Source organism: Eschrichtius robustus, chromosome 20 (genome assembly GCF_028021215.1).
Source record: "Eschrichtius robustus isolate mEscRob2 chromosome 20, mEscRob2.pri, whole genome shotgun sequence".
NCBI lineage: Eukaryota > Metazoa > Chordata > Mammalia > Artiodactyla > Eschrichtiidae > Eschrichtius > Eschrichtius robustus.
This window is the reverse complement of record NC_090843.1, coordinates 59,996,924-60,014,887: the sequence shown is the minus strand read 5'-3', so window position 1 is coordinate 60,014,887 and position 17,964 is coordinate 59,996,924. Positions and strand designations below refer to the sequence as shown.

The following is a 17,964-nucleotide window of genomic DNA, read 5'->3' as shown; positions in this document are numbered from 1 at the left end:
AAAGCCTGGTCCGCGAGGCAAGGCGCGTGCGCCCGGGGATGCTCCTGCCCAAAGACGGCGTCTCGTTGCCACTCGCACAAAGCCACGGCACGGACTCGTGGAGGCCTTGGGAACCACATATGTCCCTGAGCCCTAGGAGGAGACATCTGCGCAAAATATAATTAGAGCATCTTGAGTTTACCCTAAAACAACCGGCACATGAGTGGGTGAAAAAGCCTGGGAGGCGTGACCTGACCTCTGTGTTCTCTTCTGGGCGCAGGTGCAGGAGTTAGATAGCGGGCTAGAGGCTGAGCAGAAGGGGGCAGCCGAGGCCCCGAAGGGCACGCACAGATACGAACGGAAGGTGGAGGAAATGACTTACCAGGTAGGCAACGGCTCTCCTGCATCCCCCGGATCAGACCGGACAGAAGCAGCGGGGGAGGGGGCCCAGGGCCCTGGCACCGACGCTGTGTTGGCAGGCCGAGGAGGACCGCAGGAACATACTCAGGCTCCAGGACCTGGTGGGCAAGCTGCAGGCCAAAGTGAAGGCTTCCAGGAAGCAGGCGGGAGGAGGCCGTGAGTAGGGGGTCCCGGGGGCGCCCTGGCCCCGAGCAGGAGTCCGTCCATGTTTCACAGCGCCCGCGGCAGCTGAGGCCTGAGTTTTCATTTGCAGGCTATAAACACAAGCTCAGGACGCCTGCCCTTTCCCTCCCCGGTCTGCATTCTGCAAACCTGCCCCCCCCTCCCCCTCCCCTGGGCTTCCTGCCTCATCAGTCCCGGCCCCGCCCCTCCATCCCTTCCCTCTGCCTCAGCCCACCTGGCTTTAATCCCACCCACACTGGCTGACTCCACCCACCCCCAACTTACTCAGAATTCCCTGCCCTGTCAGCTAACCTTGAACACGTGACCCTAATTCACATCATCCCATCTCAGCCCTGGCTCTGGCTTCTACCACCTCCATCCTTCCCTGGCCTCCCTAGGTCCCACCCTCCAGGTCATCGTTTTTTGTTTTGTTTTGTTTTTTTTTTAACATCTTTATTGAAGTATAATTGCCTTACAATGGTGTGTTAGCTTCTGCTTTATAACAAAGTGAATCAGTTATACATATACAATATGTTCCCATTTCTCTTCCCTCTTGCATCTCCCTCCCTCCCACCCTCCCCATCCCACCCCTCTAGGTGGTCAAAAAGCACCGAGCTGATCTCCCTGTGCTATGCGGCTGCTTCCCACTAGTTATCTATTTTACATTTGGTAGTGTATATATGTCCATGACACTCTCTTACCCTGTCACATCTCACCCCACCCCCTCCCCATATCCTCAAGTCCATTCTCTAGTAGGTCTGTGTCTTTATTCCCGTCTTGCCACTAGGTTCTTCATGGCCTTTTTTTTTTTTTTTTTCCTTAGATTCCGTATATATGTGTTAGCATACTGTATTTGTTTTTCTCTTTCTGACTTACTTCACTCTGTATGACAGACTCTAACTCCATCCACCTCATTACAAATACCTCCATTTCATTTCTTTTTATGGCTGAGTAATATTCCATTGTATATATGTGCCACATCTTCTTTATCCATTCATCTGTCGATGGACATTTACGTTGCTTCCATGTCCTGGCTATTGTAAATAGAGCTGCAATGAACATTTTGGTACATGACTCTTTTTGACCTATGGTTTTCTCAGGGTATATGCCCAGTATTGGGATTGCTGGGTCGTATGGTAGTTCTATTTGTAGTTTTTTCAGGAACCTCCATACTGTTCTCCATAGTGGCTGTATCAATTTACATTCCCACCAACAGTGCAAGAGTGTTCCCTTTCCTCCACACCCTCTCCAGCATTTATTGTTTCTAGATTTTTTGATGATGGCCATTCTGACCGGTGTGAGATGATATCTCATTGTAGTTTTGATTTGCATTTCTCTAATGATTAATGATGTTGAGCATTCTTTCATGTGTCTGTAGGCCATCTGTATATCTTCTTTGGAGAAATGTCTATTTAGGTCTTCTGCCCATTTTTGGATTGGGTTGTTGGTTTTTTTGTTATTGAGCTGCATGAGCTGCTTGTAAATCTTGGAGATTAATCCTTTGTCAGTTGCTTCATTTGCAAATATTTTCTCCCATTCTGAGGGTTGTCTTTTGGTCTTGTTTATGGTTTCCTTTGCTGTGCAAAAGCTTTTAAGTTTCATTAGGTCCCATTTGTTTATTTGTGTTCTTATTTCCATTTCTCTGGGAGCTGGGTCAAAAAGAATCTTGCTGTGATGTATGTCATAGAGTGTTCTGCCTATGTTTTCCTCTAACAGTTTGATAGTGTCTGCCCTTACACTTAGGTCTTTAATCCATTTTGAGTTTATTTTTGTGCATGGTGTCAGGGAGTGTTCTAATTTCATACTTTTACATGTACCTGTCCAATTTTCCCAGCACCACTTATTGAAGAGGCTGTCTTTTCTCCGCTGTATATTCTTGCCACCTTTATCAAAGATAAGGTGACCATATGTGTGTGGGTTTATCTCTGGGCTTTCTATCCTGTTCCATTGATCTATATTTCTGTTTTTGTGCCAGTACCAAACTGTCTTGATTACTGAAGCTTTGTAATATAGTCTGAAGTCAGGGAGCCTGATTCCCCCAGCTCCATTTTTCGTTCTCAAGATTGCTTTGGCTATTCGGGGTCTTTTGTGTTTCCATACAAATTGTGAAATTTTTTGTTCTAGTTCTGTGAAAAATGCCAGTGGTAGTTTGATAGGGATTGCATTGAATCTGTAGATTGCTTTGGGTAGTAGAGTCATTTTCACAATGTTGATTCTTCCAATCCGGGAACATGGTATATCTCTCCATCTATTTGTATCATCTTTAATTTCTTTCATCAGTGTCTTATAATTTTCTGCATACAGGTCTTTTGTCTCCTTAGGTAGGTTTATTCCTAGATATTTTATTCTTTTTGTTGCAATGGTAAATGGGAGTGTTTTCTTAATTTCACTTTCAGATTTTTCGTCATTAGTGTATAGAAATGCAAGAGATTTCTGTGCATTTATTTTGTATCCTGCTACTTTACCAAATTCATTGATTAGCTCTAGGAGTTTTCTGGTAGCATCTTTAGGATTCTCTATGTATAGTATCATGTCATCTGCAAATAGTGACAGCTTTACTTCTTCTTTTCCGACTTGGATTCCTTTTATTTCTTTGTCTTCTCTGATTGCTGTGGCTAGCACTTCCAAAACTATGTTGAATAATAGTGGTGAGAGTGGGCAACCTTGTCTTCTTCCTGATCTTAGTGGAAATGGTTTCAGTTTTTCACCATTGAGGACAATGTTGGCTGTGGGTTTGTCATATATGGCCTTTATTATGTTGAGGAAAGTTCCCTCTATGCCTACTTTCTGCAGGGCTTTTATCATAAATGGGTGTTGAATTTTGTCGAAAGCTTTCTCTGCATCTATTGAGATGATCATATGGTTTTTCTCCTTCAATTTGTTAATATGGTGTATCACATTGATTGATTTGCGTATATTGAAGAATCCTTGCATTCCTGGGATAAACCCCACTTGATCATGGTGTATGATCCTTTTAATGTGCTGTTGGATTCTGTTTGCTAGTATTTTGTTGAGGATTTTTGCATCTATGTTCATCAGTGATATTGGCCTGTAGTTTTCTTTCTTTGTGACATCTTTGTCTGGTTTTGGTATCAGGGTGATGGTGGCCTCGTAGAATGAGTTTGGGAGTGTTCCTCCCTCTGCAATATTTTGGAAGAGTTTGAGAAGGATAGGTGTTAGCTCATCTCTAAATGTTTGATAGAATTCACCTGTGAAGCCATCTGGTCCTGGGCTTTTGTTTGTTGGAAGGTTTTTAATCACAGTTTCAATTTCAGTGCTTGTGATTGGTCTGTTCATATTTTCTATTTCTTCCTGGTTCAGTCTCGGCAGTTTGTGCATTTCTAAGAATCTGTCCATTTCTTCCAGGTTGTCCATTTTATTGGCATAGAGTTGCTTGTAGTAATCTCTCATGATCTTTTGTATTTCTGCAGTGTCAGTGGTTACTTCTCCTTTTTCATTTCTAATTCTATTGATTTGAGTCTTCTCCCTTTTTCTCTTGATGAGTCTGGCTAATGGTTTATCAATTTTGTTTATCTTCTCAAAGAACCAGCTTTTAGTTTCATTGATTTTTGCTATTGTTTCCTTCATTTCTTTTTCATTTATTTCTGACCTGATCTTTATAATTTCTTTCCTTCTGCTGGCTTTGGGGTTTTTTTGTTCTTCTTTCTCTATTTGCTTCGGGTGCAAGGTTAGGTTGTTTATTCGAGATGTTTCCTGTTTCTTGAGGTAGGCTTGTATTGCTATAAACTTCCCTCTTAGCACTGCTTTTGCTGCGTCCCATAGGTTTTGGGTCGTCGTATCTCCATTGTCATTTGTTTCTAGGTATTTTTTGATTTCCCCTTTGATTACTTCAGTAATCACTTCGTTATTAAGTAGTGTATTGTGTAGCCTCCATGTGTTTGTATTTTTTACAGATCTTTTCCTGTAATTGATATCTAGTCTCATAGCGTTGTGGTCGGAAAAGATACTTGATACGATTTCAATTTTCTTAAATTTACCAAGGCTTGATTTATGACCCAAGATATGATCTATCCTGGAGAATGTTCCATGAGCACTTGAGAAAAATGTGTATTCTGTTGTTTTTGGGTAGAATGTCCTATAAATATCAATTAAGTCCATCTTGTTTAATGTATCATTTAAAGCTTGTGTTTCCTTATTTATTTTCATTTTGGATGATCTGTCCATTGGTGAAAGTGGGGTGTTAAAGTCCCCTACTATGATTGTGTTGCTGTCGATTTCCCCTTTTATGGCTGTTAGTATTTGCCTTATGTATTGAGGTGCTCCTATGTTGGGTGCATAAATATTTACAATTGTTATAGCTTCCTCTTGGATCAATCCCTTGATCATTATATAGTGTCCTTCTTTGTCTCTTGTAATAGTCTTTATTTTAAAGTCTATTTTGTCTGATATGAGAATTGCTACTCCAGCTTTCTTTTGATTTCCATTTGCATGGAATATCTTTTTCCATCCCCTCACTTTCAGTCTGTATGTGTCTCTAGGTCTGAAGTGGGTCTCTTGTAGACAGCATATATATGGGTCTTGTTTTTGTATCCATTCAGCCAGCCTGTGTCTTTTGGTGGGAGCATTTAATCCATTTACATTCAAGGTAATTATCGATATGTATGTTCCTATTCCCATTTTCTTAAATGTTTTGGGTTTGTTATTGTAGGTGTTTTCCTTCTCTTGTGTTTCTTGCCTAGAGAAGTTCCTTTAGCATTTGTTGTAAAGCTGGTTTGGTGGTGCTGAACTCTCTCAGCTTTTGCTTGTCTGTAAAGGTTTTAATTTCTCCATCGAATCTGAATGAGATCCTTGCTGGGTAGAGTAATCTTGGTTGTAGGTTTTTCTCCTTCATCACTTTAAGTATATCCTGCCACTCCCTTCTGGCTTGCAGAGTTTCTGCTGAAAGATCAGATGTTAACCTTATGGGGATTCCCTTGTGTGTTATTTGTTTTTTTTCCCTTGCTGCCTTTAATATGTTTTCCTTATATTTAATTTTTGACAGTTTGATTAATATGTGTCTTGGCGTGTTTCTCCTTGGGTTTATCCTGTATGGGACTCTCTGTGCTTCCAGGACTTGATTAACTATTTCCTTTCCCATATTAGGGAAGTTTTCAACTATAATCTCTTCAAATATTTTCTCAGTCCCTTTCTTTTTCTCTTCTTCTTCTGGGACCCCTATAATTCGAATGTTGGTGCGTTTAATGTTGTCCCAGAGGTCTCTGAGACTGTCCTCAGTTCTTTTCATTCTTTTTTCTTTATCCTGCTCTGTAGTAGTTATTTCCACCATTTTATCTTCCAGGTCACTTATCCTTTCTTCTGCCTCAGTTATTCTGCTATTGATCCCATCTAGAGTATTTTTAATTTCATTTATTGTGTTTTTCATCATTGCTTGGTTCCTCTTTAGTTCTTCTACATCCTTGTTAAATGTTTCTTGCATTTTGTCTATTCTATTGCCAAGATTTTGGATCATCCTTACTATCATTATTCTGAATTCTTTTTCAGGTAGACTACCTATTTCCTCTTCATTTGTTAAGTCTAGTGTGCTTTGACCCTGCTCCTTCATCTGCTGTGTGTTTTTCTGTCGTCTCATTTTGCTTATCTTACTGTGTTTGGGGTCTCCTTTTCACAGACTGCAGGTTTGTAGTTCCCGTTGTTTTTGGTATCTGTCCCCAGTGGCTAAGTTTGGTTCAGTGGGTTGTGTAGGCTTCCTGGTGTAGGGAACTAGTGCCTGAGCTCTGGTGGATGAGGCTGGATCTTGTCTTTCTGGTGGGCACATCCACGTCTGGTGGTGTATTTTGGGGGTGTCTGTGGCCTTATTATGATTTTAGGCAGCCTCTCTGCTAATGGATGGGGCTGTGTTCCTGTCTTGCTAGTTGTTTGGCATAGGGTGTTCAGCACTGCAGCTTGCTGGTCATTGAGTGATGCTGGGTCTTGATGTTGAGATGGAGATCTCTGAGAGATTTTTACCGTTTGGTATTACGTGGAGCTGGGAGGTCTCTTGTGGACCAGTGTCCTGAAGTTGGCTCTCCCACCTCAGAGGCACGGCCCTGATGCCTGGCTGGAGCACCAAGAGCCTTTCGTCCACACGGCTCAGAGTAAAAGGGAGAAAAAATGAAAGAAAGAAAGAAAGAAAGAAAGAAAGAAAGAAAGAAAGAAAGAAAGAAAGAGAGAAAGGAGGAAAGAAAGAAAGAAAGAGAGAGAGAGAGAAAGAAAGAAAGAAAGGAAGAAAGAAAAAGAAAGAGGCTATAATATAGTGAAGCAAAATAAAGCTATTGTAAAGCAAAGCTATACAGACAAAATCTCACCCAGAAGCATATACATATACACTCACAAAAAAAAAGGAACAGGGGAAAAATTAATATATCCTGCTCCCAAAGTCCACCTCCTGAATTTGGGATGATTCGTTGTCTATTCAGGTATTCAGCAGATGCAGGCACATCAAGTTGTTTGTGGAGTTTTAATCCGCTACTTCTGAGGCTGCTGGGAGAGATTTCCCCTTCTCTTCCCTGTTCACACAGCTCCTGGGGTTCAGCTTTGGATTTGGACCCGCCTCTGCGTGTAGGTCACCTGAGGGCGTCTATTCCCCGCCCAGACAGAACGGGGTTAAAGGAGCAGCTGCTTCGGGGGCGCTGGCTCACTCAGGCCGCGGGGAGGGAGGGGTACGGAAGAGGCGGGGCGAGCCTGCGGCGGCAGAGGCCGGCGTGACGTTGCACCAGCCTGAGGCACGCAGTGCGTTCTCCCGGGGAATTTGTCCGGGGATCACGGGACCCTGGCAGTGGCGGGCTGCACCGGCTCCCGGGAGGGGCGGTGTGGAGAGTGACCTGTGCTCACACACAGGCTTTTTGGAGGCGGCAGCAGCAGCCCCAGCGTCTCACGCCTGTCTCTGGGGTCCGCGCTGATCGCCGCGGCTCGCGCCTTTCTCTGGAGTTCGTTTAGGCGGCGCTCTGAATCCCCTCTCCTTGCGCGCAGCGAAACAAAGAGGCAAGAAAAAGCCTCTTGCCTCTTCGGCAGCTGCAGACTTTTTCCCGGTCTCCCTCCCAGCCAGCTGTGGTGCGCTAAACCCTTCAGGCTGTGTTCACGCCGCCAACCCCAGTCCTCTCCCTGCGATCCGACTGAAGCCCGAGCCTCAGCTCCCAGCCCCCGCCCGCCCCGGCGGGGGAGCAGACAAGCCTCTCGGGCTGGTGAGTGCTGGTCGGCACCGCTCCTCCGTGCGGGAGCCTCTCCGCTTTGCCCTCCGCACCCCTGTGGCTGCGCTCTCCTCCGTGGCTCCGAAGCTTCCCCCTTCTGCCACCCGCAGTCTCTGCCCGCGAAGGGGCTTCCTAGTGCGTGGAAATCTTTCCTCCTTCACAGCTCCCTCCCACTGGCGCAGGTGCCGTCCCTATTCTTTTGTCTCTGTTATTTCTTTTTTCTCTTTTGCCCTACCCAAGTACGGGGGGAGTTTCTTGCCTTTTTGGAGGTCGGACGTTTTCTGCCAGCGTTCAGTGGGTGTTCTGTAGGAGCAGTTCCACGTGTAGATGTATTTCTACTGTATCTGTGGGAAGGAAGGTGATCTCCGCGTCTTACTCTTCCGCCATCTTCTCTCCTCCACTCCTCCAGGTCATCGTTTTTTATCTGCCCTTGAGCAAACAGGTGAAACCAACAGTGAGGAAATAGTTTGGGCTGAAACCAACATTTCCCAAATATCTTCTGGGGACACTAGGTCTGGAGGATGTTAATAGCAGGAAGTTGGGGCAGCAGGTGGGGGGGAGGGGGAGGTATTTTACAGAAAAGAAATCGTTTGGGAAACTCTGGGTTACACAGAGTTGGATGGGTGGCTTTACTTCAAGGATTTCTCAGATTTTGCAGGTAATATGGGATGGACCCCATAGTGGAAAACGCGCTCTAGATTGTAGCATTTCCCACCCTTTAATGGACCTTGGCATCTCTGTACTGGAGGCAGAGCCTCCCACAGGACTTGTCCTGAGGAACAGAACCTGGGGGAGTCTGCCCTAGATAAATGACTGAGGATGTGGCTTCCCCCCCGTCCTCTTTACTCCCCGCCCAAGAGCCTGGTGCTTCTGTCCTGACCTCTGGGAAGCAGATCTGAACTGGTTAAGTTGGGGGAGGATCAGTACAGTTGCAGCAGGACTGGCCAGGCTGGAGGGGCCCCGGGAGGCCGCCTTCATCAGAAACCCCTGGATGGCCCTCAGACTCATACAATGCCCTGACTGCAGGCAGACAGTACTAGGAGCAGGCCCAGGGCAGGGGGGTGGGGGGGGGGGGCGCTGGACCTTTGGTCTCTGACAGCTCCACATGCCTTGGGACACTTGGATTTCCTCCAAAGAGCTCTGGGGTTGGGGGGATGGCAGAGAGGCGGGGTGCAGGGGGACATGCAGGCATCCTGGGGGGCAGCAGACCCGCAAGGTAACGAGGCAGTGTACACAGGAGCCAGGGGCACCGTCTTCACCGCTGCAGAGCTCAGCTTTCCCTCCTCTGCCCTCAGGGAACTGGGGGCCCAAGCTCTCCTGGTTCCCCAGAGGCCATCAGGGACCGGGGGCCTCAGCGCCAGAGTGAGGGACTCCCTCAGCCTCCTGCCCCCTCCCCCTTCCGTCCAGGAGCAGGAGGGCAGCACGCAGCCGTCCAGGTGCCGGAGGGCCCAGCACGAGCTGGAGGAGGCCAAGGACCGGGCGGACATCGCCGAGTCCCGGCTCAGCAAGCTGAGGGCCGAGAGCCGAGACATGGGGGCCCAGGTGAGAGCAGACTTCCTCCCCAGACGTCCTAGGACCCAGGACCAGGCAGCACCCAGCAGAGTTTGGAGGGTGCCTGTCAGCGCATCTTCCCCGCTGCTGGCCGTGCATCCACGAATGTCTCTGCTTTAGCCTGGACCCCAGTGGTTCCAAGCTCACGGGAGCAGTGCGGGACCAGGGGCCAGACCACCCTATCATCCCCGCCCCTCCCTGTTGCAAGAGGCGCTGCCCAAGAAGCCCCTGCTTTTGGGAGGATTCCCCCAACTCCGGGAGCTCGACTGGTTTGTTTTTACAACGCGCAAAGGGGGATAAAGCCACGCCTGAATATTTTTCTGAGGCTCCAGCATCTCCAGCTGCCCCCACTTAAGACAGTGCCCAGCCTCACCTTTGGTTTAACTCATTTCCTGCGTAGGATTCTTTTTCTCCCCCCGGAAGATGGAAGAATGAGCCCTTCCCAATGCCCGTTGCCATGGGACACCTCGGGAAAACGGACAGAAGGTGTCGTGAGAAATAAATTCTCCTGACTACTCGGATCCCTGGCTCTGCTGTGTTTATCATCACCGTCCATTCCTCCTCCGTGCGGTGGTTTTCAGATTCTTGCCAGGTTTATTTATAAACTATAAAGAAAGTAAGGGATGTGAAAGCAGACCCTCCTGGCCCCGAGAAGGAAAGGTGGAAATCCAACCCATCGCGAGATATATCACCAGCTCCCCAGCAGTTAAAAATAAAAACCCTTTCAGACAATCATACCCCTTTTTCTGCCTAGGAACTCATAATTCTTTCCAATTCAGTTCCCCTAAATTTACAGACAGAGAAACTGGACCCCGCTAGACTAAGCACTCTGACTGTAGTTGTCTAGGGCGGTGGGAGACTAGACCCCAAGATCCCAGGCCCCCCAGGCAGGGCTCTTTCCACCAAGCAGCTCTGCTTTTCCATCCCGTCCCCCCCAGCGGCCGTGTCTCCACTCCTCTCAGACCACCCACAGCTCCCAGAGCATCTTTGGAGGTAGTAGGCGCTCCTGAACCTGGGATTCATTCCTGGGAGGACAGATGCTTCGGGGAGGACTGCCTCGGGGCTGGCCTATCCTGCAAGCCCTGCTCCTCCTCTCCACGCACATGTAACCTCCCCCCGGTGCTTGAGCCAAGGGTGAGGGGCGCAGCTAGTCTCAGGGTCACTCCCAGATCCCAGCCAGATCTTGCTGAGTGTGATCATGTTGGCTTGCTTACCCTGAAGGGTAGTAAAGCAGCAGGACAAACAAGCACAGGATCAGAAGCCAAGACTAAATCTGAGCCTCGGCCTGACCACTTAGCAGCAACAGCTGAGTGGCCTGGGTTGGCCGCATACATTCCCTGAACCTGAGTTGCCTCGATGGTCAGACTGACCCGTGTGGTCAGGGGCATGGGCTTCGGGTTCCAGCAAACCTGCACGGAATCCCAGTATTATCACGTACCAACTGTGTGGCCTTGGGCAACTTAAGACTAACGGTCTGAGCCTCAATTTCCTTATTCTGTAAGGCAGAGATACCAATAAAAATCACAGCTTCCCTGGGACAGATGGGGGGTTGGGGTGTTGGCAAGGGGTGCAGGGTTTCTGGCTTACTATGTACCAGGCACTGAGATGCACTCTCTTAACATCTTAGATCGTCCCTTCTCTCTGGCCTTCTAGATCCTCCTTTCCATCTCATCCCCAGCCCACCCCTTGTGCCTTTGACACAGTGGGGCTGGAAGTTAAGGATGGGTGGCACCAGTAGTGGTGGCAGGAAATGATTCTGAGGTCGGGTGATCTCAGATGTCTGACATCACCATCACCATCATCACCATCATCACCATCATCACCATCCTCACCATCATCATGGCTAAACTTGAGGACTCAAAGAGTCATTAAAAATGATCTCTTCAATCTCCTCAATTTTACAGACAAGGAAACCAAGGCTGTTCTCAAAGCCCCCAGATACCAGATCCTAATCCTACATCTCTGCCACCCTACTGCCTCGCCCTCCCAATAAAAGTAATACAATTTCAAATACACGAACAATTTTGTATGATGCTGAGTATTTATGGGACCGTTTTCCTCTTTTCCATCCTGGCCTCCCAACAAGCCCATCAGGAGGTCAGGCAGATATTAATACCTTCGTTTTCTAACGGGGTTGCAGATGGACCGTGGCTTTTCCAATGCTGAGCGGGAGCTGACATGGCAGCTCTTTGGACACACCGTACAGCACAGAGTCTCACACACACAGTGGCCTTCCCTCTGTGCGGGCGTGGGCTTCCGTGGTGAGAGCCCTGGGGGCCAACCTGCCGGCGTCCCAGTCTTGCCCTGCCATTCATAGCTGTGTGATTTGGAACAACTTACTTCATGACTTTAAGCCTCAGCTTCCTCACGTATAAAACGGGATGTAACAATGTACTTTAGAGGGCTTTACTGAGAAGTAAGTGGGAATATGCAAGGAACGCCCTTGGTCTGGAGCCAGACACACAGTTTGTACCCTGGTAGCCTGTCATCATGGTGGGCAGAGGTAACACATGGTCTAAGGGCACAGGGGGAGTGTAAGACAAGGGTCCAGATGGGCTGGGGCTTTGACTGTGTCTCTAAGGAGCTTCCTCTGGTTTGAGGAGCTAACACACCATGCATTTGAGGATCATCAAAAAAATTTCCTGGGCTTCCCTGGTGGCGCAGTGGTTGAGAATCTGCCTGCCAATGCAGGGGACACAGGTTCGAGCCCTGGTCTGGGAAGATCCCACATGCCGTGGAGCAACTAGGCCCGTGAGCCACAACTACTGAGCCTGCGCGTCTGGAGCCTGTGCTCCGCAACAAGAGAGGCCGCGATAGTGAGAGGCCCGCGCACCGCGATGAAGAGTGGCCCCCGCTTGCCGCAACTAGAGAAAGCCCTCGCACAGAAACGAAGACCCAACACAGCCAAAAATAAATAAATAAATAAATAAATAAATAAATAAAAATAAATTTTAAAAAAAAGAATATATACATATAAAAAAAAAATTTCCTGTGGAATCACTCCTTTCTGACACCCCAACAAAAGCAGATCTGAATTTCATCTGCTCAAACACTCCCCAGGTCACCTGGAACTGCCCAGCATCTCTGCACTTACCTGGTCCCCCACCTCCCCACCCTGGGCCCCCAGATCTCCAGCACATCATACTTTCCAGAAGGCCTTGGGCAAGTAAGGGAATGTCTCTGAGCCTCAACATGGGGTAGGAAGTCCTGGAACTTCCTACCTCAGGATGAAGTTGTTGAAAGATTCCTGCATGATGCTGTGCAAGAGATTTCCCCCAGAAACGCAGTACTGTGCAAACTGGAGATGTTTTACTAACAAGAATGATAATAATAATGATATCGTTGTTGTTGTCATTATTATTGTTATCATTCAGCAGTGAAACCTAGCCACCAAACCTGGGCTTCGAGTTCTGGGGCCTGGGAGAACAGAACCTACCCGGACCCACAGGCCTCTTCAAAACAGAACTTTGCTGCCACCTCCTGGCTATGGAAAGACATGCTTTTCATTTTGCAAATGACCTAGAGATTGCACCCCTGAAGTCTTGACGTTAGACGTTCAGAGTCAGAGGTGTCCTTGGGAATCAGGATCATCGCGTCCAGGCCCCTGGTTTTGCAGATGAGAAAATTCAGATTCGTGATAGGATCTGGTAACCCCACAGGATGAAGTGTCAGAGCCAGACGCCCAGGTCTCGGGGCTCCCAGACCAGGGCCCCCTCAACTGAGTGTCCGTAGAAGAGGACCCTGCAGAATCTGAGATGGAGGTCTAGGACCGGACAGGCAGAGAGTGGGCCCCAGTGATGGCCCTGGCAGCAGAAGGTGGGACCATGGCCAAGGGTCTTCTCCCAGACCCCACTCTCCTCACCCCAGGAACCACCAGGCTGGAAGAGAAGTGCTGGCCCCAGAGTGGAAGGCAGTGGACCTCCACAAACAGCCCTCTGCCCCTAGCAGGGATGGGCGATCAGACCCCGGGTTTCTCTGGGATGAAGATGGCCCGTGGAGCTTCCAAAAGTGAGTCTCTTGGCCCTTTTCCTAGGCCCAAGACAAAGAATCAGGGCGTCCACTCCACAGTGAGATACCCAAGTCAAGACCTTTGCCATCGGATCTTTCACACCCCTCCCACCTTTCTCCTGTCCCAAAAGGGGTCGAAACAATGGGTTTCCTTGCCCTCTGGCCTTTGGGTGGATCCAGCCAACAGGGAGCTGAGACAGAAAAGCAGAGGGGAAGAGGAGAGAGAGGCCCTTTATTCCCTGCATCCCTCCCTGCAGGCAAAGGTCCCATTTCCTTCAGGCATCGCACTCCCCAGCCCTCTCTGTGTCCACCTCCAGTGACCGGTCCCCTCACCCCGCTTGCACCTGGAGCTCTGCCCTACCCCTGTGGCCTCCCTAAACCTGCCCACACCTCCCAAAAGAGTCTCTCCCTCAAACACCCCACACATTATGCTGATCTGAGTGTGTCGCCTGCTTCCTGCCGGAGCCCTGGCTGATACACACCCTACCCTGCACATCTATTTCCCTGCTCCACGGCCCGCCTATGGAACGGGGCCAGCTGACCATGCAAAGCACCACGACCTCGCTGCGGCCAGCGTACATCTCCAGGTCATAAATCCCATTCGGATCGCTAATGACCCATTCAGTTTCACTGTACACTTCAACTTGACACAGACCTCCCCTCAAATCAAGCTTTTAGGATTTCACCCAGGTCCCTTTTTTCCATTTAAACTCATAGCTCTTAAACCCAGGAAGAAGCAGTCCTTTCCTGCTGAGATCTAAGTGGCATCGGTGGTGTCCTGGAACCAGCTCGTACCAGCTCGCAAGAGCCAATTATAAAAATTTTTAGGAGTTCTGTGAACCAGTTCTTAAAATTAGATTTCATAATTTACTTATTACTAAAATTAAATTTTGTAATATTACAATGAGATAAATTACAGATCTTCCTCGACTTACGATGGAGACACATCCCAGTAAACCCACTGTAAATTGAAAACATTGTTAAGTCAAAAACGCATTTAATACATCAAACCTACCAAACATTGTAGCTTAGCCCAGCCCCCCTTGAACGCGGTCAGAACCCTTACATTAGCCTATAGTTGGGCAAAATCACCTAACACAAGGCCTATTTGATAGTAAAGTGTTGACTGTCTCGTGTAATGTACTGAATACGGTACTGAAAGTGAAAAATACCGTAGTCGTCTGGGTGCAGAATGGCTGTTAGTGTATCAGTTGTTTCCCCTTGTGACTGCATTGCTGCCTGGGAGCTGTGGCTGCGGCCCCGCCAGCATCACCAGAGGATCAGACTGCATTCCGCTAGGCCGGGCAAAAGGTCCAAATTCAAAATTCAAAGCACGGTTTCTACTAAATGCATACTGCTTTCATAAAGTTGAAAAATTGTGAGTCGAACCATCGTTAAGTCAGGGAGGACCTGTATACTAAAAACAAAGGTAATAAAAAATCAATACATATAACTAATTTACTACATTCTGTCATGATCTATGATTTATGACTATTAAATCTGTGTGGTAGGAATACTCTCCAATGGAGGGCTGCTTACATCTCTTCCTGTCTCCGCATTCAGTGATGTCACGGGGGATCCTGAACCTGGCGGTGGTGGAAATATTTACACCACGGAAACTGGCAAACACGTCAATGCAGGGCTTTTTTATTTGTTAGCTTGTTAAACATTTACCAGCACACCACTAAGTGGAACCAATGAAACCCAAGTAAAAACAAATGTGCAATTCTGTATATAAAGATACTGGAGTATGTAGGGCCAAGCCCACCCTCATGTTCCCACAAGTCCTACCAGGTCAACTGATTCAAGGCAGCAAATTGAGAGGATTTCTCAGGGCTAAGAACTGCATCCTGCAGAGTGTAGGGAAGGTGGGGAGGACGGGAAGGAAATGTGGACCATGCCATCCAAGTCCCAATTCCACGGCTGGGGCATAGGAACTCATTCAGCTGTGACAGAAGTTCAGCTTCAATGTCTAGGCAAAAAAGAAGATTTATTGGTTCACCTAAATGAACATTTCAAGGGTAGTCAATATTCAGGCTGACTGGGCCCACAGACGTGTAGTTGGATCTAGGTTTTCAGATGATTTCTTATTTTTCTCTTCCCATCTCTCCGTTCTGCTTTCCTCTAAATTAACTTTATTCCCAGGAAGGCTGCCCCTCTGTGATTACAAAATGGCCAGGCTTATATCCTGTATCTTACCATCTTATGCCAGCAGCCTAAGAGCTTCTCTTTCCCAGGAGTTCCTGCAAAAGCCAAAGGGCTGGTTTTCATTGGCTGTAATTGCCCGGATGGTCAGGCCCCTGGTCAGGAGATGGTAGGAGGATGTGAGGCTTTGACTGGTCAGTTCTCAGTCATGGGGGACCAGCTGCACCCAAACCCCATGAACCCAGAGTCAGGAGGGGTGTTTCCTATTCCTCCTACTAGGTCAAGCTCCTATTCCCAGAAGCAGTGTCGGGGGAAAAAGGGCACCAACTCTTCATTACGAGGGCTCATGAGCACACGGCCATGGGCTCTGCTGAGTCTGCTTTCTGCTTTTGGAACTGGGCTGCCTGCCCACAGGGTCACTGTGTGGACAAATCCATATGACAGCTGTAAACCCCCTGGCACAGAGTGCGCTTCTAAAATGCCAGCTGGCATTTTCCTTTCTTCCTTACTTATCTCTTTCCCACCAAAGAGGCACCACTGCTGACACAAGTTTCTCAGTCATAGGGTATGTATAGGATCTCTCTTCACTCACTGTGGACCCAGCTGGCACGGCAGACACCCCTCGTCCTTCAACACTCTGCTAGCGTGCAACTTCTCATAACATCACATCATTTCCTCCCCCACCAGTGACCTGAATTCCACGTCGGGACTCTCACTGCTGGCGGGAGAAGGAAAAGCCCGGAGCTCAGAGGCACTGCCCCAAGGCCAGGAGCTTCCTGTCTCACGAGTCAGGAGGGAGAGGTCCGGGTGGAGCCAGACAAAACATCTGGACCCAGATCAGGACACGGCTGGGATCTGGACCCAGGGCCAGCCCACAGCAGGCTGGTGGCACTGCCGGGGCATTGCTCCTTCTGGAGAGCAAGCAGACAACGCCTCCGGCCAACAGTGGATTGACAGAGGGCCTATGACATGCCAGGAGCCGTTCTAAGCTCTGGGAACAAAGTGGGGAAATAAATAACAAGCCTTAGAAGTGCCTTCCTCCCAAAGGTATTACAAGTTCATCTCAAACCTCCAGAGCTCCACCGAGCAGCTCCTGACTCTCACCTGCCCCACTTGCCCTCTCGCATTCCTCTCTGGTCCCTTGGATTCTTGTAATCGTCCACTTCCTGGTTTCTCAGCATCACTAAACTGCCATCTCTTCAAGGGCCAGCACCGTCTTCATCATCTTAGAATCCTCTAGTGCAGCTGAGGCGGTCCATAGAGGTTGCTGGAAAGGATGAACATTCATAACAGCATTTTCACAATAATAAAATAATTGCAAATAACCTAAAATGCTTAGTAATCGAGGGCTCCCTGAATACCTTATGGTAATAGTTATAACAGCAGCTGACATTAATTGAGCACTTTTTATGTGCTAGACGCTGTTTTAAGAACTTGACATGCATCATCTCATTTAATAGTTACAAAACTTCTCTGCTAGTGGCTCCTATTTTCTCCTCATATTACAAGTGTGGCTCAGAGAGGTTAAGAATTTGCTTAATGTCACACAGCTAGTAAGTGGTAGGGCCCGAGCTTGCAATCACCACGCTAGTCTAGGATTAATTGGAGGGTTATGTATCCTTTAAAAGGCAACAGCACAAACAGCGTTTGACTACATGAAGATGTAGATATTAACATATTTACTAAAAGAAGTTAAATGAAAGAAGCTTAAGTTAATATATACATGCTGATGACAGCCCTGTGTCAGACAAGCCCACAATCAGGGTGATGAAATGGAGTTTCTTATCTCTTTGAGGTTTCATTTCTCTGTAAAGCTGTGTATAATTTTTTAAAGTTATCTACCTGTGAGTTTTATGCCCTGGGGGCTGGGCAACCTATTCCCTAATCTGATAGATGAATCCTGGCTGAGATGTTAGGACATGAGACTGACTCAATTCTGCTCCTTCCCAGCAAATGCATTTTACAAGGATCTTCTGAAACAAAGCCCTGGCTGAAGGCTGGCTTTGGGGGGGTCCTGAGAGATGGAGGAGGGGGCTTCCGGGTGGTGGGCATGGGGGATCCTTGTAGAGAGGGTCATAAAAGCGTCACCTTAGTCACAGAAGCATCCCCTGGGTGCTCAGAAATGCAGAATCCCAGGCCCTCCCACATGCAGTGAATCCAAATGTGCCCCTGAACAGGATCTCCAGGTGATCTGTGAGCACATTCAATTTGAGAAGCACAGATCTGGAGCGATTCTACTCACGTTGTGGTTCAGAGGCCAGTGCCCACCTCTGAACTGTTTGTTAACGGTCTCCCGCAGGATAAGTACAGAAATTGAGAGTGTTTGGAGGCTTTTAAAGCCATGTGACGACTGCAGTGGTATCCAATCTCCTGATCCGCGGACCACACCCCGACCATGGTTGGTGCTGCAGAACCGGGGCGATGAGTTGCATCTGGTGTGAGTGGAGGACTCGTCCTGCCCGGCAGGGCTCAGCATCACCAGGAGGGCTTGTTAGAGTGCAGTCAGCTGAGC

At 48.1% G+C, this 17,964-nt stretch overlaps 1 protein-coding gene across 1 annotated transcript in view; it reads left to right on the top strand.

Moving 5' to 3' along the window:
- LOC137755587 (myosin-13-like) overlaps window positions 1–9,820 on the top strand; it is a 57,372-nt gene extending 47,552 nt beyond the window's left edge. Inside the window, 4 exon segments of the mRNA XM_068531788.1 lie at window positions 260–364; window positions 459–566; window positions 9,156–9,290; window positions 9,700–9,820. Coding sequence (XP_068387889.1) covers window positions 260–364; window positions 459–566; window positions 9,156–9,290; window positions 9,700–9,801 — 450 coding nt within the window. The 3' untranslated portion in view covers window positions 9,802–9,820.
- The last annotated feature ends 8,144 nt before the right edge of the window (window positions 9,821–17,964 follow it).